Source organism: Labrus bergylta, chromosome 5, assembly GCF_963930695.1.
Source record: "Labrus bergylta chromosome 5, fLabBer1.1, whole genome shotgun sequence".
NCBI lineage: Eukaryota > Metazoa > Chordata > Actinopteri > Labriformes > Labridae > Labrus > Labrus bergylta.
This window is the reverse complement of record NC_089199.1, coordinates 17,086,268-17,107,162: the sequence shown is the minus strand read 5'-3', so window position 1 is coordinate 17,107,162 and position 20,895 is coordinate 17,086,268. Positions and strand designations below refer to the sequence as shown.

The following is a 20,895-nucleotide window of genomic DNA, read 5'->3' as shown; positions in this document are numbered from 1 at the left end:
TTGAAGCGCAGAACTCTTAAAAAAACCCCTTTGAAAATGTCGATGAAGTGTTTTGGAAACAAGATGATGATGATGTAATGCTGCTTGGTGGAGCCTCTGCATGCAAATCTTGTGTAATCAGCAGGTCCAGCTTGACAGGACAGCAAGTACAGTAATGTCCACTAGGTGGTGTCCAGGACCAACAGATTGTCTGATAACAAACATCCCTGACTCTGATTCTCATCCAAGTAAATAACGTATTTTAAGATATATAAGGAGGTTACGATGAAACTTGAGTTTTGTTTTTGTTGGTTTGGTTTTAGAATTTTGACCTTTTGTGATATTTAACATCAGAAGACATGAGGAAGGAAGGGGGAATATGATGCAACAATGGTCCTTGGACAAAAACAGAGGACTTCACCGTATATAGTGGGATATTAGACCTTAATGAGGCATCTGACATAAAGAAACTATACAAATCAATTTCCACACTGTAAGAAAAATTCCTTCTTAATCTCTCAAAAACCTCAGTTGACCTCTTCATGTATGCTGTTCTGTTCAGTTAAGAAAATTGTTACATTGTTGAGGGAAAAGCCATTAAAGCATAATGGATCACACCAGAAGTTGAACAGTTTTTGATCAAAACGACTCAAATGATCAAACATTATGTAAAGGGTTATGAGTTTATTCAATGTTTACTCATGATCAGTCACAGATTTTGATGTGAATCCACTTTCTTTCTCTGTCTATTTGTGAAAAGTTAATACAATTAAGATTTTGTTTGGTTGCACATTGTTTCCATATTTAAAAATAGTAATTGAAACTCATTCAGAATGTTACATTTCTTAAGGTTAGAATAGTTTTGTGGAGTTTGAACTTTCAAAACCCTTTAATGTTGAGAAGCATAAAAGCAATTATAATGATGATTATAAAAAAAATAGGGATACTTCTTTTTGCGTTGGTGTAACATCTGTCTGTAGAAATCTCCTCCCTGAGGGTGAGACAGAAAAGAGAGATTTTAAATGTTTAACTGAAAAAAGAAGACAGGAAACAAGAGACAGAAAAGGAGGAAGGGAGGGGGTGGGGGGTGGGTGTGAGAAGACAAAAATAACAAAGGCATGTGTCTGTCTCTCCTTGGTATTTTCCACTCTGTTACATAAAATCCCTCCATCCCTGCGTCCCTCTTCCCAATCCCTTCCTCCCTCAGCTCCTCCCTCCCCCCCTGTCATTGGTCAGCTGGTCGACTCCACAGAGCCTCCAACTTATTCCCTCCTTCGCCAAGAGTCTCAGAGCGTCTTCCGAGGAAAGGGGGGGGAAGAGTGGAAGGAGAGCAGCAGAGAGACTCTCAGCATCAGTCACTGTGGAGCACGAGAGCAGGAGGGAGATGATCGGCAGCCTCTCTCCTTACCTGCCATCACACACTGATCATCTCTGCTTCATTATCTCTGTTTCCTGTCTCCACTCTCCAGCAACATGAGCTCCTCGTCCGCCAACCTTCACAACAAACTCCTGCCCTGTGAGTCCTTTCTTCGAACTTTTATATATTTAGAGGAAAGTTGTGTTTATATTAAGCTGGATATTCTGAGATTTGTCACACTTTTTTACTTTTATTTTATTTTTTTTACAGCTTTTACGTTCAGAGCAGGACATTTGAGAGTAGAAAGTATCGAACAGATTTAGTTGGGGTCATTTCAGCACATATTGAGCTTTATGGGCCAAAAGCACAGGAAAGGTCACAATTACATCACCATTTCTGTGATTCATTTGGAAATAGATGTGGTTTAACACACCTTTCAACAACTTTACAAATTTAAAATATCACCTTTCAAATATATATATTTTTTAATACAGTTGGTTTGTTGTGAAGTCACTGTACAGTTCTTAAAAAATAAGCAGGAAGGAATAGTCAGATGGTTTCTTGAAGTGTTCACTATTCATGATGCACATTTATTGTTTTCCATGCTCCATCAATGAGGTAAAAGTATTGTATTTGTGTCTGTACCCGTGTCTGTGTGTGTGCGTGTGTGTGTGTGTGTGTGTGTGTGTGTGTGTGTGTGTGTGTATGTGTGTGTGTGTAAGGTTCAACATAAAAGCTGCAGTGACAGTTCAGCCAATGTGTTTTTTGCCGTTGTGTTGCTGTTGCTTGAAGAGAGTGGTCAAAGTGCTGTTCCAGGCGAATATCAGACAGGAATGTTGAATCATCACCCTGAGTAATGCTCGCTAATACCAAGCTAACAGGTCATACTCTCCTCACACAGAAACAGGGCTGTAACAACAACCACGCACACACACACACACACACACACACACACACACACACACACACACACACACACACACACACACACACACACACACACACACACACACACACACTAAGCGGGCTTGGCTTGAAGCCAGGCTCCATCCTCCAGATCTCTTACTTCTAATGGGATTGTGCCTGCAGATCTGATCAGGGTCTGCTGACTGCACCGGGTTTTGCAGGTTGCTCCACAAACACACAGACCCAGATCTCGGATTGGACATGCAGCACACAGACCTGTAAGTGAATTAGTCCCAGTGAGATCAGCTTGTGATTTCACGAGGCTAAAACGGATCAGGGCTGGGACTCTGGAGAAGATGTGTCCCATCTGTTGCTCTGCCTGCAGCCTCTGTGCCTCCACATTACACTCCGTCCCATGATTACTGTGGGAATGTGCCAGAGAGTGGCACAGAGCCAAGCTGCAGTGACAGGCTGACCAGCTGTGTGGAGCAGGTTATGGACAAAAGGGTGTAGAAGAAATTGTTTCTAGTCGCTGTTTTTTCTTGGTTCAATCCCCTTAGACATGACCCAGATCGGACTGAGGAGAAGACTCTTTGTAAATGAGCGGATTAGAGGAGTCAAGATCCATATTATATATGCTCTGTATCTTGAATTGATCAGACTCTGAGGAATACACACAGAATATATCTGCGCTGTACTGCTTTCTTGTCACCAGAGTTTTTGAGCAAGAGGGGATACAGTGGATAAGGACGAAATTGAACACACTGGAAAAGACTCAAAACATCTTTTACCTTCTTCTTTTTCATTTAGTTTGATACTATTCTTTTAAATAATTAGTAGCTTTAGGGCATGAAGGACTGAATATCAAAATTTGCAGTAAGATTTGATTTGCCTTTGTTAGGGCAGCAGACAGCGGTGTAAACACAACGTTTGCATAACATGTCCCCAAAAACTGCCAATAGGCTAAATTCAATAATCTGTTTGTGACCTCTTCATGGATGCACCCACTTTTAGCTCTGCTTTCCCAAATACAGGGGCTTAATATGCATAATACATAACCACTTCTGCTGAAACCAACAACTTCAGACCCTCAAGAATAAAGTCATGGGCTAGACATAAACATAACAAAGAGTGTATAGAGGCTCTGTAGAGCTAGAGGGGTTCATTTGGATGGATAAATCAGATCCCATTAAATAGTCATTGAGTGATCCTTTTAAATGTTTTTATTATATCACCTTTACTGACTTAAAGTTAAAAAAGAAAACGTTATTTTCCACACATTACTTTATTGAAGGACAGTCACCTCTGATTAAATCAACTCATTATTGTCTCCTTTATCAGAACTTCTCATCTGCTAAGTCACAAAAAATAAAAATAAAACCACTCTTCTCTCCCAACGTCGACACACAAGAGCCCAACTGGACTGGGAAATACTTGTTGCTATTATAGATGGTTGGGCAATCTAATGTTCATGGAATGTAATTTAAAATGTGTCTATTGTAGATACCAGCATGCTGAGGCACCAGCAGGAATGTTTGACTGATTTTAGGTTTGATAATGATATGATCATGGCAAAAAAATATGTCACCAGTCCACCCTCAATGTTTTTGAAATAATTGTTAACGTGCCTTCAGAAAGAGCAGGAATGTTAAGAGGATCATTGCCTCTCAATGTGAGAAAAACTCAAATGGTGCAAATACACAGATTATTCTGCCCTGTGGCATGTCAGCACTAAGTTGACCATAAGTGTGTGATTATTCTGAACAGCCTTTCATGGATGACTGAATAAGAATCCCATCAATTCAGCAGTCTGAGCTGTGAGCCCTGGGGACTCGACCACCTCCTCTCATTAGTTCTCTAACAAATCCATCCTCTCACTGTTCAGCTGAATCCTTTGAGTACTGCAGGCAGAGAAAACACCTCCAGGCAAACACTGGGAGTTCACAGCCCAACACAGAAACACAGCAGCTACTGATGATATGATCAGACTACTGTCTAATACATACAGCACAAAAGCACCTGCTTTGTCAATTCATCACTTTTCACTTCACTAATGGTGTGCCGTCAAAGGTAGGAGGAAACATATCTCTATTTAAGAAAACGAAAGGGTGAAAGCTGCTCCTGCTATATTAACATTCAACTAACAAAGATTATCAGACAATGTCTTTGTGAAGTTATTCAGAATTTAACTCAACTCTAATCTGCAGTCCCCTTAAAATATGGAGCGTTTCATTTGTTTTCATGTTGTTCTTTCGGTGATACAGATGCCAACTTTACTGTCATTGTCCTTCACACTGTTAGTGTCAATGGAAGACCCCACTGTATGCCACCAAGCATCACATGTCTGATCATTACCTAGCTAGGGAACAGAACGCAAATAAGATGTAGCTTTACGCGGCTAAAGAGCCTGACATTACCATCAGGAGTTGGTTGAGACCAAAAACAGTGCTAAAAGAGAGTTCATGTGGGACTGACATCTGTTGGCTATGAGTTATGACTTAAAATGAATGCTAATGTTGCTTAAACATTAAGTACAACTTTTAAGAAAATAAAAGATCAATGTAGTGATTATGGCATGAAAGTTTCATCATACAAGATACATCTAAGTAAATAAATCCTGACATTCAAAACAACTGAAATACTTTATATTAAATTACATGCATTTGAAGACTCTATACACCCATATTGACCTATAGCAGCTTTAAAAATGACTTTTCACAAGTTCATGAAGTTTGGTGACCTCATGTTTTGCCACATTAGCTCCAGCCAACTTTAACACAAACAAAGTTATAACTAGCCATGACAGAGAACACCTGTTATGACAAAGAGGAAAATAAAATCAATCTTAGGAGGAGTTTGACATATGACGTACAACAAATAAGAAATTCAGCTTTAGTGCAGTTTAAGTGCAGTGTTGCATTTTCCCCCACAGGTTTTGTGATCGTAATAGCACAAAGTACAAGTTTAATCTCTCAGGCCACTCAATAAATCCTGCCTCAGCCTCAATAAACAGAGGAGAGAAGTCTGACAGACTGTTGGGTTTAACCAAACATTGCTGCAGTTCTACAAGCTTAAGTGAAAATAGATTGAGACAAATATGTGGAGAGGCTGTCCTGATTTCCCAGGGAGCTGTGTGAACGCTGAAGCATGTGACAATGAAACTGGGGAAGAACATTTTCTCTGTTTGTCTCGCCCTCTTGTCAAAGCGCCTATAGACAGAGAGCAGACTGGGTCAACTGTATGGATGATTTTATTTCTTTAGAGACTACTAGAAATAATGTTCTTTCATTCAACAAAACAAAGTGATCAACACAGTTTACTTGCACAGATGTTCTCTACAGATTAAGTTATTTATTAGTATATCAGAGAATTATTGGCTGATTGGATTGCTTAAATACTGTTGTTTTGGGATAATTAAAAGTATATCTGAATAAGAGCATTTATTCCAGTAAAGCCAAGTGTATGACAGTACTTAGTCAGCTGGTGACGCCTGGTGTGTTAATCATGACAATGTGTTTGTTGGCAAATGGAGGGCAGTAGGACAGGACCCACAAACAGTCTAATTGTCTGGAGGGAAGGAAAGAAAGGGTTAACGCTGATGTCACCGTTGTCCCGACGGACTGGCCTGACGGTGCTGGACACTGCTTTGTCCCGGCAAAAACAGCCTGATCGAATATGCCGATGAAAACACACGTGCATGCACTGAAATGTAGACAAACACACATCAACAGTCTCCATGAATAATTCACTTTGCAACTGGAGCCCAGTAAAAGGCAGCTTTTCGGAGAGAAAATGGGGAGTGCAAGTAACCAAAAATAAATGTGTGAGACATAAAGAGGGGTCCATTTTACGAGCTTGCTCATGTCCAACTGTCTAGTCCACTTTTACTTTATCAAAGATACGAGTAAGAAATGTGAGTGTTTTGAGACTGAAGCCACTAAAAGTATAAACAGTAAACCAGGAGGAGCAGCTCATGTTGTTCCAGCAGGATGAAACTTCTACCTTTAGCCAAGCGGGGAGACACTGATAATTAGTGTAATAGGCGTAGCAAAGAGACTGATGCAATAACCACCAGCTGTAGCGTGTTAACAGCCGGCTGCTGCTGTTTTGGTCAATTTTTAGCTGGAAGGCATGAAAGAGACTCTCAGGAAAAAAAAAAAACCAAGACATCCTCTTTTGTTAATTATCCTGTGCAGAATTCCTTCTCTCTGCCCGCTCCATCTCCACAACCTGACTAGGCTCACTTTAAGCTTTCCTCACACATCCTCCTCTTCATTTTTAGCCTTTTTGCAAGTGTTTCTGTCCTGCCTGACCTTTTCTCCCTCACTCCTCTCGCAGCTTTTCTGTGTTTACGTCCACTCCCTCCTTCCAGTGCACTCTCTCGCTGAGTTGCAGTAGGAAACCGTCCATGTGAAATGATACGTCTCTGCACACAAAAGCGGTAACTAAGGGCAACCAGTCTTTTTCTAGTGGCATCAGCCGAGACAAATGTTAACTCAGATTTTCAGGTCTTCACTGGTGTTGAGAAGTCCGGACTTTATCTTGCATGAATAAAACCACAAAGTATGTCACAGGAAGGGGGAAGAGGAGTTGAACAGGCCTTGAGATATGGAAGACAAAAATGTAGTAATTCCTCGAAAAGTATTAATTTGAAGTTTTATTTATTTATCCCATTACTTTAAAAGCTCTGCCCATTTAAGTATTATGCTGGTGCTGGATTACTGTCTCTTGTGGATTCAAAATTCAATTGAAGAAAATTAAAAACAAACTATTTTTTTTGGACTCCATTCTGAGGATATTAGGGAACAGGAAAAAGTAAATATATTATTTTTGCTTTAACTGAACTGAACAAGTTTCAAGTGGTAATACTTATTCTTGACAGTCTGACAGTAATGGTTGTATGGCTGGGCCCACACACAGATGTATTAACCACCACCAGAGCCATTTAAACAGTGATGACCTCATCCATTTGTATAAGGAAACCACTTCTCAGAAAAATCCCTAGTTTGGCTTGGATAAATGGAGCCCAAGTGAGAGTCTGGCAGACTGCTCTGTAATCACAGCAGAGGAGGAAATGATGGTTCCCACTGAGGTTTCTGTTTAACTACTGTTTTGCTGAAGGGGTTACTGACAGATATGTTACCCAAACTAACAAGTGTAAAAACAACTGGCTCATCTGGAGAGGCCCCTTTCCCTTCTCCATTTCTGACCTTCTCTTTCCTGTCACAGGGGAGTCTCTGAGCTCACATTTTCAGAGCAGTGAAGGGCTAATGGCAGCCTGTGGGTGACACCGAGCCCTCCCATCTTTTCATTTAGCCTCCAGATCAATGTGTGAGCTCTGCTATTTGTGCAGTCTGTGCTTCTAAAACAGTCATTTAGGCTCTTGTCTTTGAAATGTGACAGTGGAAACAGATAAAGAAATATGCTTTGTTTAGATAAAACAATGCAGTCACACTGAGTATAATAGAGCATTGGAAACCCTTGTATCATCATGTAGTAATGATGATCTACTGGCAGCTGTGCAAGGTTCTTCTAGGAAGCCTGACTCATCATGACACAGTTTTCATAGAAATAAAAAAGAAGCAATTTAAGAAACATGCTGGCCAGAAATGATGTGACTTGGCTGAAAATAAAAGGCTGAGTTTAGGTGAATTCACTCTCTGCTACTTCCAAAGTGATTTCCTGTGAATGGCATCGTGTCTGAGGAGGGCTGGCCGGTCCTGTTCTCCTCCATCTCTGCCTTTGTCCCTCTCTGAATGGGCCCTTTCTCTCTCTGCCCCCTGAGCGGAGGATCTGGGTTTGTCTTTATGTAGGGAGGCAGAGCGGCACACACACACGTCCGGTCCACTCTGTCAGACGTTCTGCATGTCCAGCTGGTCTCTGACCTATGACCTCTTCTCTCTCAAGTCTCTGAGTACTCTGAGGAAGGAAGGAAGGAAGGAAGGAAGGAACACACGAACGAAAGGGAGATAAATAAGAAAAATGGAGGAAATGGAAAAGATAGACGATATAGAGACAGGCATTCATAAAGGAAGATAATCCCTGATAAATGATAAAAACAGCGGCCAAGAGTAAAGGAGAAAAATAAGAGACAGTCAGACAGATGGTAAAAATGTAGGAAAAGGGAATAAGATAAAACAGAAGCAAAGAAAAAGGCTCAGTCAAGAAAGGCAAGAGACAGAAATAGAAATTGAAACAGAATCAGGGATTGAAAGCCTATAAAAAGACAAGGACAAACTGAGAGACAAAACAAGAGAGTGCAAGGGATTGAAAGATTGAAAAAATACATAAAATTAAATAAAAGATGACAGGAAACAAAATGGAGAGAGAACGAAAGTGAGACACAATACAGATAAAGATCATGAACTAAAGAAAGAAAGAAAGAAAGAAAGGGTATCATTTGAAGCTCAAGTCTGCAGGTTGTCTCTCTCTCTCTTTCTGTCTGTGGAGCAGCCACAGGCCCTTCAGTCATCTTGTGGTATGAAACCAAAGACTTTGGGTTGTAGCTGCTGCAGACCAGACATGTGACTTCATCAGCCTTGGGCACTGCGTACAGGCTTTTCTTGTGACAGAGGACTTTCCCGTGTGAGCTGCTCTGCTAATCAGAGGTCAGGGGGGTCGTCTCTGGCTGGGGATTTCGCATCGATCAAGGTGATTCAGTGGAAAAAAGAACTGGATAGGGAAGCAAAATCAATGTGAGGATATACATCTGTAGCTAACCTTTAGCTCTTCCACACAACCCTCAGCCTTTAAGTAGAAACAATCAATAATGTGATCAATCACTGTTTAACTGAGTAGCGAAAACTCCAGTAGAAACAATTTGTTTAAACGTGTAGCCTGTAAAAATGAAAAACATAACTTTCCATGAAACAGGTTGAGTGTAATAATGCTTTTTTGGTTTTTGAATGTATTCTACTTGAGAAAGAAAAGGCAGGAAAATCAGTCATCTGGTACAAATCCAGTGTTTTGTTCAACATGATGTCCTTGTCTGGTCACATTCAACAAGGAGCTTATTTTATCCACACTCCCATGTCCAACAGCCAGCTCTTGATTGTTACTGACGTCCTGCTTTGTCAGCGCTGCTCCGTTCTTGTGTCTGATTGTGTAACATTGCGAGAAGCCAGGAGCATTACAGACTCACAACCTCAGATGTCTGCACAAGGACAGAAATGCTGCAGTGACACATGACATGTAAGTGACTGACACAAGTTAGACAACTTGTCAAGTTAACGAGTCAGAGAATAAAGGCAACACCTCTGGTTCCATTGCATCCATTTTCATGTTGTTGTTTCGTACTCAAATCACCACAGTGAGTCCGAGACTGTCACAGACATGCAATGCTAAACTGGTAAACAATTTTAATCTCTTAGTAAAGACGACTTAATGATTATTCAAACTAACTCAAAATAACTCTAATGATGTCATCAGGTAAAGTACAGCCAGGGTTGGAAGATTTAGAGCAAAGCCTGTGTTTTGAGGCTTTGGAGTTTTAAAGATAGTGACATAAAACTAAGTGACCCTTTGATTGGCCGATCTGATGGAGAGGAGGCCTCTTCCACAGACCCTCAAAGACACAGTCTGCTTACTTGTCATGATGCCTCACTTATTGTTGTTGGAGTATACATTAAAGGATGAAATGTAAGTGTAGGCTTCTTGTATTTTATGACTGCTTTCAAGTGCAGGTAGATTCCTGAGTTTAATAAATGATTAGCCCATATTTTGGGGTTTTGTTTATGCACACATACTGTAAGTCCCTGTGCTGTCAGCAAGTCCAGTTTTGGCCTGAGAGTTATCCTCTACTTCTCTTCCCCTCTAAAGCTGTCTGACTGAACCCAGAGCCAGCGAGGTCAGTGTACCCAGGAGGCAGGCTGTCAAACAGGGCAGAGCAGAGCTGAAGTGACAGGCGTGTGTCCATCTGTCCACACAGACGTGTGCCTGGTTTAAACTTGTGGGGGGATAGAGCTGATGATAGAGCTGATGCTGCACTTCAACCTGTAGCTGCTTTTAGGCAGCATCTACATATTTTTGGATTTATATTGCTTGCAGATTTGCTAAATTCAGCAGATATTTTTGGCTGCAGATTCTTCGTAAGACAGGTCGTATTTATGGGAGACCCTTCATGCCGTCAGAGTTAAACAGAGAATCTTGAGTGTCTCTTTCTTTCCTGGTATTGTCAACATCCTGAGCTTAATGTCTTTCTGTTACACAGTGGTCTATTTTTAGAACTGCTTTGACTGTTTCTCTCAACAGACCAGATAATCTTCAAATTATTCCCAGTTTAGTCAGGGCTTCAAGGCCTCATCCAATTACTCCAATCCCTTCCTACAGGTTGTAATCGCTCTGTAAAGGGAGACCCAAAGCGTGTAACATTTTATTTCTGGGTAGAGGGATAAACAGATGTAACTATAGGCCTATGAATGATGGCAGCCGATGTCAGTTCAAACTGAGAGTAGTAGTGTGTGACGAAGATGCAAACCTTATTACTGTTAAAATATTTTTTAACATACCTCTTATTCTAATTTAACAAGTCATTGCAGAGCTGAAGAGGTGATGGTAAGCTAGTTCAGTTTTGCCAACTGACAGAGCCAGGCAGTAACGTGTTTTCTTTTGTCTTGCTTAGCTAACAGGCTGCTATCTCTAGCTACATATTTGTTTTCGGTCGATCTTTCCTGTAGTGGAAATGAGCCACTGGAAGTCAATAAATTAGACAGCATCACCAAGGATGTTTAGGGCTCGCAAGCTAGCCAATATTAGCTTATAGCCTACATTAGCAAACATTTTGTATAGCATCACAAGTAGGCTATACTAAGTGGATGGGGTCCCCACTGGTGGGCATTCAAGTCAGCACCCAAAAATACAGCAAAAAATGGTCAAATTTCATAGAGTAAGAACAGCACCACCAAATCTTCATACAAAGTTAATTTTTGTGTCAGCAAACTGTGCCTCGTGCCCAATAGGACATGAATGCTTTAGCACGTTGAGTAAAGAAGCTGTTTTAGCTCCTGACTTCTCATTTGTAAAAGCCATCAAACTGAATACTTTTTGTCTCGACTTTTTAAATCTTCTTCTACATGGTTGTTTTATTCAACATTTTAGATATTGTATGAACTGCAGAGATTTGACAATGTCTTCCCAATCCAGATGTATGTGTTGTCTCACTCTCAGATAGTTTTGCTGGGCCCTATCGCCTCTCGGCTCACCCCTCTTGCTTTTCGTTCCTTCACTTGCACACATGCACTCAGCTTTATTAGCAAGGTGCTGATGAGAGGGAAAACAGGATTGTAAGGTATCTTAAATAAGATTAACGTGGCGAAGACCTGACAGCTTGCTTTTGTAGATGAATCAGTGTAACAGAGCTGACTGAGTAAATGTGCGAGCAAAATCAACAAGACTGTCAGTGACAAATAGGAGCATAAACTGTTACAGCTAAAATATCAACAATGACATTAATCTCTGTTTTAAATGTGACTGACTTTTCACAATGTCTCCGTGCTCTATTAAATCTGAACAGACAGTCACAATGGAGTGCCTAAAAAGGGCATTCCTCTTTTTTAACAGCTAAATGTCTCCCCCTCCTGGCTGGTCACATTGTCCCTTGTTGGCCTGTAAAATGGGCCTTAAACTATTTTTCATTACACAGCATCAAAGAATTTCCCTGCGTGGCATATCTAACTCCACATAACTGTAGGGTGAAATCCTCTCAAGTGGTGTTTGTTGAATTAAACTCCAGGTAGACTATAAGGTGAAAATTTGTACCTGAGCTTGTATCTAACTTCCTGTACATGTGCTTTAAATGTTAGCTGAGACGGAGCGTGGCCAGAGGCTTCCAGATGTAGACTCAACACAGCAGCTCAAGATGAGAGAGCAGCAGCGTTTCTTCGAGGAGGTCTTCCAGCATGATGTGGACGTCTACTTGTCCTCAGCACACCTTTGTATCCGAGACTATAAGAGACGTAAGTCTGAGTGGCATTTTGAATGAAGGAAACGACACCTTCATACAGTATGTGCATAATTCCATCTCTTTCTCTTCCCTCTAGCTCCAATTGGCAGCATCTCATCAATGGAGGTGAATGTGGACTTGCTGGACCAGATGGAGTTGACTGACATCGCCGACCAAGACACCTTGGACGTCTTCTTCAGCTCTGGGGGAGAAGAGGCGGCTCACACCTCTCCACTGCCAGGTATTCATAGAAATTGAACAGAGGTTACAAAACCAGCTGCACAATTATTTTGTCACTTACTCACTTTGTTTGCTTTCCTGTCAAATTCATTGTTCGTTATGTACGTATGTCAATTTAGGCAAAAGCATCTGCAAAATAAAGTTGTAACATTGTAACAACATCCTTGACAAATTCTTATTTGACTCACAGTCCAAGGAAACAACAACAATGTGGAAGTCATCAGTAATGGACTCTTTCAACACGTCTCTGAGGACCTTGACACCAAGCCTCGCTTGTCCTCTACGTCTTCAAACTCGTCTTGCGACAGTCAAACAACCAACGCCAATGGGAGAAACACTCCCGTGGTCAGGTCAGATGATGAGGAAACAAACACCGGCACTCTTAAACGAAGAGAGAAGGTGAAAAGTCAGACTCCCTCATCATCTTCAGACAAAGCTCTCTCTTCTCTCCAGGTCACTACTGTCTGAGGGACGAGGCGTTTGGATGTGATTTGATTAAAGACTGTCTTCCAAACACTGGTTCTTCTCACTGCCTTCAACCTTTCCTTTGGTTTATAAGTTGAAGGTTGGGTTCTGTGTGTGTGTATTGGAGGAAGGAACCATGAACTGTACATAGAGAGATTTTTCTGAATTATTCTTACATTCTTCATACCCTTATTTTCAGCTTGTTTTAATGGATTCCTTCTCCATTTTTTTTTTTTACCTCACGACTTGCAGTTGATAAACAATGAATTTTGTACAGTGAGGGAAGGAAAGAAATGTAAAGAAGTGAATGAAAATAAACAAAAATAGTTGGATAATGTTTGTCTTAAGATGAATTGTGAACAGAAAGCTCATGTTACTAAATATATTGTTTCTGAAATCAAAACATTGTCCTGCCAATGCAACTTTTCTGTTAGCTCCAATTCTAGACCTTTCACAACTTTTTTCTGTTTAACAATAAAGTAAGACAAAAAAAGTGTTTATAGGAATGAACAACGCATTTTCTGGTTATGTTAAGCTGCTCAATGCTTCAGGGGAAACTACAGCCTGAACCTGACGGACAGCGTCATAAAAATCTAGGACCATCAAATGGACGTTAAATCATTGAAAACATAAGTGAGGGGACATTGTCTTCTTAATCATTTTGCAGGGGTGGGGTGGGGTGGGGTGGGGTGGGGTGGGGTGATTGTCAAGCAGTTATTGTGGCTGAGTGGTTTTGTTTCAAAAGCCTGATCTTATCTGCGCACGCTTCGCTCAATTCTCAGGAAAACTTCTTGCGCAAACAGTGACGAAAAAGGTTGAACATTTCTTGATGAACACACACACACACACACACACACACACACACACACACACACACACACACACGCACAAACACACACGCACACGCACACGCACGTGCACACACACACACACACACACACACACACACACACACACACACACACACACACACACACACACACACACACACACAAGTGGGTGTGTACAGCAGGGAGGGCAGCGTCTCGTCTTCATTTGCTCAAAAGTCAGAACAGCAAACACTTTACAGTCTGGTCATCTGAACAAGCATCATGCGCTGCTTCTTCCTCCTGGTAAGTTTAAAACATCTTCAAACCTCGTTGATGTTACTTTCATTTTTGATTTACTTCTCTTCTTTTGTAATTTGCTATTATTGGTGTGAAATTCACCTTTTTAATGAATTTCACAGAAGGGTTGGGTTTAGTCAGAAGGTGCATAAGTTCAGTTCAATTTCAATTCAATTTATTTGTATAGAGACCTTACTTATTGCTATATTACAACAACCCAGCCTATCCATCATGAGCACTTTAGCAAAGCAGCAAAAGTTGCAGTGGTAAGAAAAAACTGCCTTATTAAAAGGCAGAAATCTTCGGCCGGATCCCCGGCTCATGACGAAACAGCCTTCACAGGCCTAGACTGCGCCGGGGTTGGAAAGGGATAGGGAGAGATGGGATAAGAAGCAGGAAGAGATAGGGAAAGGGAGCAAGGCGGGTGGGGGGAGGCAGACCATCCATCAGTAATCCGGTGGGGAGGGGGGGGGGGGGGGGGGGGGGTTCACACACCAATGATGTTATTGTTGACTTACAAGGCTTGGTAAATTCCTAGATGAACAGATTACATTCAAAGGTAAAATCCAACCAGAGCATGACTGTCCTGGTGAACAGAACTGATTTTCAGGTTTGGTCGGCTGTCTGTTTTCAGATTTATTATTTTCCAAGCGCATTGTGCTCAGAGCTGCTGAGCCGCCACAGGAGGACCTGGATCATCGACTCCTTCACCATTGAGGAGGGGCATAAAGGACCCTTTCCCTATGTTTTGGGCAAGGTGAGAAATCCACTGAGTGAAAAACACAATAGTTAAATGAGTTGTTTTACTAGAAAACGATGAATTTTTTCAATCATTCATTTGAATACAAATTCATCTATTGATAGACCCTTTGATATATATGATGTATACAGTAACCAAGCTCATCCTTTTGTATGCAAACCTGTGAAGAAAGTAACTTTTTTATTTTGTGGTCTTTGTCTGTAAAGAGCTGTGTCTTGACTTTTACAGTTTCTTCAATCTTTATCTCTTCTATCCAATAAAGTATCTTCTTTTTGAAAAATTTAAATTCATTCTTCACTTAACAAAAGTGTCCGGCTCCTGAAGGCTGACTATAAAGTGTTTGGTGTTGTGGTGTAGATAAAACTCCAGAAAGAGAAGAACTATGACGTCTCCTTTGAGCTGTCTGGGCCGGGTGTGGATGAGGAGCCAGAGGGAGTCCTGTCCATTGATGAAGAATCGGGCAATGTGTTTGTCAACAAGCCTGTGGACTACGAGACGCACAAAAAGCTTAAGGTCTGAAACATTATCCTAATCTTACCTATACAGCGGTCTGGTTATGTTTTCATTACAAACAGCCAAAATAAGTACTTCAGAGTTATTTGACCCACTGTTCTGTGGTTGGTGTACTTCAGGAATGAGATTATATTCTTGGCAGTAAACAGTTTGATTTTACATCTCACTCCTGTAAAAAAGATTAGTGTTTACAGACTTAGGCCATAGACAATGAGCCTTAAACGACTGAGTAATCAAATAAATATCTGTCAGAGTTAGTCTTTGGCGTGGAAATTCTCTTCTTATACAACCAAAACAAATCAACAGGAATTTGGTTGACATAATGGTCTTAGAAAAAAGACATTACTTTGCAAGAAAGTATCTCAGAATGCAGAAGCTTTATATTAACCTCCACTGAGTTTGAACTGAAGTTAGGGGGTACAAATAGAGGTAATAATCTTTGCAATAAAAAAATGTACATGTGAAAATGTATGTGTTGTTTTAGGACCGCCTCAGAACATCTGTATCATCTGTAAAAACAACAGCAACTTCACCATACATGGTGTTATGTCTTCATACTGTCTCTGACTTTAAGGTCTCTTTTTTGATCCTTAGGTGATAATGATGACAAGGAAGGCAGATTTTTCTATTGACACTAAATTAGGAATTGATATTGAAATACTGGACATAAATGACAACCCTCCACAGTTTGATGTCAATCTGTATGAGATCGACGTCCCAGAGGAGAAAGAACAAGGTAAAGAATATAACAACAGCAGATCCCATATCTCTTTTTTTAATAGGCTTCATTTTTAAATCTAGCAGATTTTAATGTTTGGTCGTTTCCCATCAGGCTCAGATCTCCTGAGTATTTCGGCCTATGACCTGGACCAGAGCGGGACACCAAACTCAGCAGTTGACTATAGAATCAAATCTGTGTCTCCATACATTTCAGACACTGAATTTTTCCTCAAAAAGTCTGGAATAATCTCGTTCAAAGGATGTTTGGATCACGAGGCAAGTGTACCCTTTGTTAGCATTTCAGAATGTGAGATACACTGTGTTTTAAATGGCTTGTTGTACATGAGTGTCAGCATTTTGAAATGTCATGTAAGTGTTTAAAAAGTGCATTACGGGAAGTACACTGAGCTGTAAGGATGTGTTTACTTTGATATTGGGTTCATCTCAGTAATATTCAACTTCTTGCAAATCTTCATATTTAATCAACTTCAACTTCAAATAATCTTATTTATCTGTTAGGAACTTCAGGTGTATAAAAGCATCAGTGTGTACACATTTAAAATGAAGGACAGCATAGCACAAGAACAAACCACACACCCATTTAGCATAATGCATGTTGTGCAAAATAAAGAAGCTGCTTCGGAAATATAATGCACTTATTAATGTAGAAGAAGAAAAAAACCTATACATCTGACACTCTTCCTTTGTTTGTGTTAGGCTACAGGAGTTTATACACTGTTAGTGGAGGCCAGGGATAATGGTGATGTCATCAGTCTGTCCAGTTCAACCACTGTTCTCATTCGTGTCCAGGACGGCAACAACCACCTCCCGAACATCAGCGGACAAACAGTAGGCAGATAGTTTGGCTACATTGCACAGTTTCTGTAGATCACACAGTTCATCATGCTTCTACATGTGTGTGCACTAATCACCCCTGTAAACTCAAACTGTGCAAATGAGTGAAATGTTCTGTGCTATACGCTTAAAATAATCTCTCCACATTTTTCATAATGACAGGCACATGGGGAAATGGTGAACAAAAAGAAAACAATATAGGAAGTCATTGTTGTGCCATTTTTTCCTCTTTTAAAATTGTACAACTATTATAAATTTCTAGAGATTGGCGGATATACATTTTAAATGATTGTATTTAGACAGGGATTGAATAAAAAAAATGTAATAAACACAATGTAAAAACTGATAGAATAAATAAGCAATAAGTTAAAGATTTAAAAAGGGATCCACACTACCAGATTGATCCTTGACATTGATATTAGAAATGTATTAAAGTGGTTGCAAATTATGTCAAACCGCCTTTGTCTGTAGTGTTGGTCCTTGGTTTTCTTTTTTTTTTTAACCATTTCTTTAAGTTAACACTGCTGAAGAAAGGCATTCATCTTACAGCCCAAATGTAAATCCCTATAGCTAAAACAAAATAATTTACAGCAATTAAGATGGTTGTCTGATTTCTCCAGGAGTTATATATAGGGGATCATCCATCAAAAAAAAGAAGACAAAAACTACATGGTGATACAAGGAACATTTACTACAGATTCATCAAATTTCAATTTTCAATGTTAAAACTAACACAGTTTATTTACCCAGTTAATTTTACACTGGCATAAGACAAACTCAGGTGAAACATGACATTCTACATTTTCTGCCCTGACCTCTGCGCTGTGAATTAAACCAGGGCTCTGGCAAAGTAAAGGAAGACGAGATTGGGGTGTCTCCTCTGCTCCTGCATGTGACGGACAGAGACAGCCCATACAGCCCTGCATGGAGAGCCAGGTTCAGTATACAGGGTGACGAGAAAGAGAACTTTAAGATCGAAACAGACCCACACACCAATGACGGAGTGCTGAAAGTAGTAAAAGTGAGTGCAGTTTGACCACATGCTTTACATTACAGTGACATCCAACTTCAACATGTAATTACTACATGAATGTTTGTCCCAGTATGTTTGCTTACTAATTATATTCTCAAATGTTTTGCAAATAACAACTGATAATTCAGTGCAATTACTGCTTTACAATTTTAGCCTTTGCGCTATAAGGATGGAGCACAAAGGGTGCTTTTCATCTCCGTGGAAAACGAGTCCCCATATTTCTCCTGCAAAGTGAAGGAGAGGACGTCTTCAGGCCTGTGGAAAGTTGACGTGACAAAAACTGGTGATCCCAATAATCCAGCTCTGCTTCATTCTGTGAAAGTTGTGATTGAAATCGAGGAAATCAACCACCCCCCGGTGTTCACTGAGACTGTCAAAGAGACCAAGGTGGAGGAGAACATTCCCACAGGAATCTGGGTAGGGAAAGTGACAGCTGTAGACCCCGACTCCAGTCATGCAGGAGAGTTTGTGTAAGTAGGAAGTTTATTTAGTTTACATGTCTGAGCTCTTATTTGGAGTATCCTCTGTAAAGCAATTGGTATGCTTTTCCACAGGTATGAGGTAGGACATGATCCGGCTGGCTGGGTGACAGTGGATCCCCACAAAGGAAGCATCACTACAGTCCATTCACTAGACAGAGAATCTCCTCATGTTGTGGATGGGGTCTACACTGTTTTACTACATGCAGTAGATAAGGGTAAATCTTGAGTGGAGTGTATGGAGCTTGTTTAAGGCAAAAATAGCCAATTTGCAAAACACAAATGTAAATGAAAAATTACAAAGACCTAAAATATAGAATGTATCATAACACTAAATAAGAAATATAAAATAATTCAAATATAATTTACATTAATTCACTTCAACAGAGCAAGATGTACTTAATGCAATCTAATACAGCTTCCTGAAACAAACGTGTCACATGCATTTTTTAATACTGTAAATTGCATAAATATGGACGATAAAAAAGTGCTGACTCCTAATTCTCAAGAAATCTTAAGGCCAAAATAGAAAATCTAGGCCCATGCTAGTTGCAATCTCAAAACAGAGTGCATGCTCAATACTTGTGTAAAGTCTTTTTTTTGAAAAGAATGAACCAAATTGAATCTCAGTTCTTGACTTCCTTTTTTGTTTTGTCAGGTGATCCACCGATGACAGGCACCGCAACACTTAACATCTGTGTGACAGATCAAAATGACAACGTGCCTCAGCTGACAGACTACAGGTTCAGCGTGTGTGCATTTGAAGGCCCGACCACCACCAACATCACAGCCTATGACCTGGATGAACATCCCTTTGGAGGGCCTTTCGTGTTTGAACTGCTGGGGGACGTCGATGGAAAATGGAACCTGAATCCCTTCAATGGTAGAACCAGCGATCCTTAAGACTGAAATATGATATATTAGGCTACCTTAAGATGGTATGAATGCATGAAAATATCAAAACAAACATTTCATTGTGGGATTATTTCACAGGGTACACGGCTGGTTTAGTAAAGGAGCATGACGTGTATCCCGGTAACCACACAGTGGATCTGAAGGTCTCGTCCTTGCAGGGAGAGTTTAGTGTTTACAGCCTCAAAGGGACTGTGTGCGACTGTTCTGTGACGCCTAATTGCCGGAGCCACGGAGACGCCTCCACAAACACTGCCTTGGGTGCTTTAGGCATAATGTTTGCCTCACTGTTTTTACTCCTGTGTAAGACACTACATCCTCTTATCAGTTCTACAGAATGGTGGAATATGTACTGTAAAATCATAATTCATTGCTCTTCTCTCTGACAGTCTTTCTACTGATGGCAGTTGTCATTTCCTGCAAAAATGAGCTCATCCCTCTGCAGACCGAGGAGTCCTCTGGAGAAACCCTCATTGTTTCAAACATTGAAAAACCAGGAACAGACTGCAAGGTCACAGCTCAGAGACATTTGCAAACAAAACATTTATTTACATAGTTGTCTTCATGCAAACTTCAGTAAGAGTTTACTTTTCTTTCAAGGTTGAAGACAGTGTCTTGCGGGTGTCCATTGATAACATGCGTCAGAATGTGGCTTACAGGCAAAGTCTGCATGGTGGAAAGCAAAACACACCGGTCTTCACTAAGGTGGGGACTGTAAGGATTTAAAAGCAGAAACTTTCTCTGGTTCAATTGCAAAACTTGAAGAACTTGGCAGATCGTAAAGCATTCTTTAGATTTTTAAAATAGTACCCAGTCTTTTACAAGTTCAGCCACATGTTAGTGAATACCATGCTTAGGAAACTAAAGATTACCAAGTTAAACGGAACTCTTACTCTCTTCTTTGTCTTCATTAGCAAGTTCTCCACAGAAACTCTGGATATCAAAGAACTAAAAATCGTACCTGCCGTGTGAACATAAGCCAGGTATGCACTCATTGAATATCATTTATCAGTCACAACCATGATTGTTTCTAAACTTTCATTTTCATCCATCCTCAAATCTTAGACATCTTGGAATTCTCTAAAAGCCAGAGGTTACAGCCACAACCAACAGGTAAATTAAGAGTTGGTTTGATTCAAAAGGTTCAGAAGCATTGATGAAGAAACCGTATTTATGTGAACTTTCTGCTGTGCTCAGATTGAAGCGAGAGGCACAACAAATACCTTCCTCAAAAGAAACTCGAGCTTTGCGTCAGATGCAGTTCTCCTCGCTCTGCTTCATAGGGTTGGTTACACTTTTTTTTTTTCCACCATCATTAACACCTGGAAGAATAGAATACACAATGTTTTTACTTTAGTGTTTGACCTCTCCTTGTAGAGGCTCTCCTCTCTCCAGCAGGCAGAAGAACATGTGGACTATCAGCCTCACCTCTATGCTGATGAGGGGGACTTGGACAAGCTCTCAGAGCTGGAGGACATCACCATTCCTGACCAGGATTCATTTCACAAAGCTTTAAATAACTTGGGACCAAAGTTCAACGACCTGGCTTCTATTAGCAGGGAATCAAACAGGAAAAAATGACTACATGTTTGTAACCAAATGATTGTTGTTAAGCAGGGAATCAATGTTT

General features: G+C 40.5%; 2 protein-coding genes across 3 annotated transcripts; both read left to right on the top strand.

Moving 5' to 3' along the window:
- Positions 1 to 1,269: 1,269 nt before the first annotated feature.
- Positions 1,270 to 13,385, top strand: LOC109983922 (dysbindin). The gene is made up of 4 exons (XM_020633867.3): positions 1,270 to 1,495; positions 12,043 to 12,195; positions 12,280 to 12,423; positions 12,613 to 13,385. Exons 1-4 carry the CDS (start codon positions 1,453 to 1,455, stop codon positions 12,888 to 12,890), a joined length of 618 nt encoding a protein of 205 aa, XP_020489523.1. The 5' UTR covers positions 1,270 to 1,452; the 3' UTR covers positions 12,891 to 13,385.
- Positions 13,386 to 13,847: 462 nt separating this feature from the next.
- cdh27 (cadherin 27) lies at positions 13,848 to 20,868 on the top strand. 2 transcript variants are annotated; one of them, XM_020633789.3, is made up of 17 exons: positions 13,848 to 13,999; positions 14,628 to 14,750; positions 15,111 to 15,266; positions 15,861 to 16,002; positions 16,099 to 16,262; positions 16,704 to 16,835; positions 17,680 to 17,862; positions 18,028 to 18,344; positions 18,429 to 18,571; positions 19,012 to 19,236; positions 19,347 to 19,568; positions 19,655 to 19,776; positions 19,866 to 19,970; positions 20,180 to 20,248; positions 20,331 to 20,378; positions 20,463 to 20,549; positions 20,643 to 20,868. In XM_020633789.3, exons 1-17 carry the CDS (start codon positions 13,979 to 13,981, stop codon positions 20,844 to 20,846), a joined length of 2,463 nt encoding a protein of 820 aa, XP_020489445.3. In that variant the 5' UTR covers positions 13,848 to 13,978; the 3' UTR covers positions 20,847 to 20,868. The 2 variants fall into 2 exon arrangements, with proteins under 2 accessions (XP_020489445.3, XP_065811091.1); XM_065955019.1 differs by lacking the exon at positions 13,848 to 13,999 and having other exon boundaries at positions 14,479 to 14,750.
- The last annotated feature ends 27 nt before the right edge of the window (positions 20,869 to 20,895 follow it).

Coding starts and splice junctions, on each gene's coding strand:
- LOC109983922 (XM_020633867.3), top strand. CDS start 1,453: ATGAGCTCCTCGTCCGCCAACCTTCACAACAAACTCCTGCCCT. Junction 1,496..12,042: donor TCACAACAAACTCCTGCCCT/GTGAGTCCTTTC, acceptor TTTAAATGTTAG/CTGAGACGGAGCGTGGCCAG. Junction 12,196..12,279: donor TATCCGAGACTATAAGAGAC/GTAAGTCTGAGT, acceptor TCTTCCCTCTAG/CTCCAATTGGCAGCATCTCA.
- cdh27 (XM_065955019.1), top strand. CDS start 14,532: ATGAACAGATTACATTCAAAGGTAAAATCCAACCAGAGCATGACTGTC. Junction 14,751..15,110: donor TTCCCTATGTTTTGGGCAAG/GTGAGAAATCCA, acceptor GTTGTGGTGTAG/ATAAAACTCCAGAAAGAGAA. Junction 19,777..19,865: donor AACCAGGAACAGACTGCAAG/GTCACAGCTCAG, acceptor TTTTCTTTCAAG/GTTGAAGACAGTGTCTTGCG.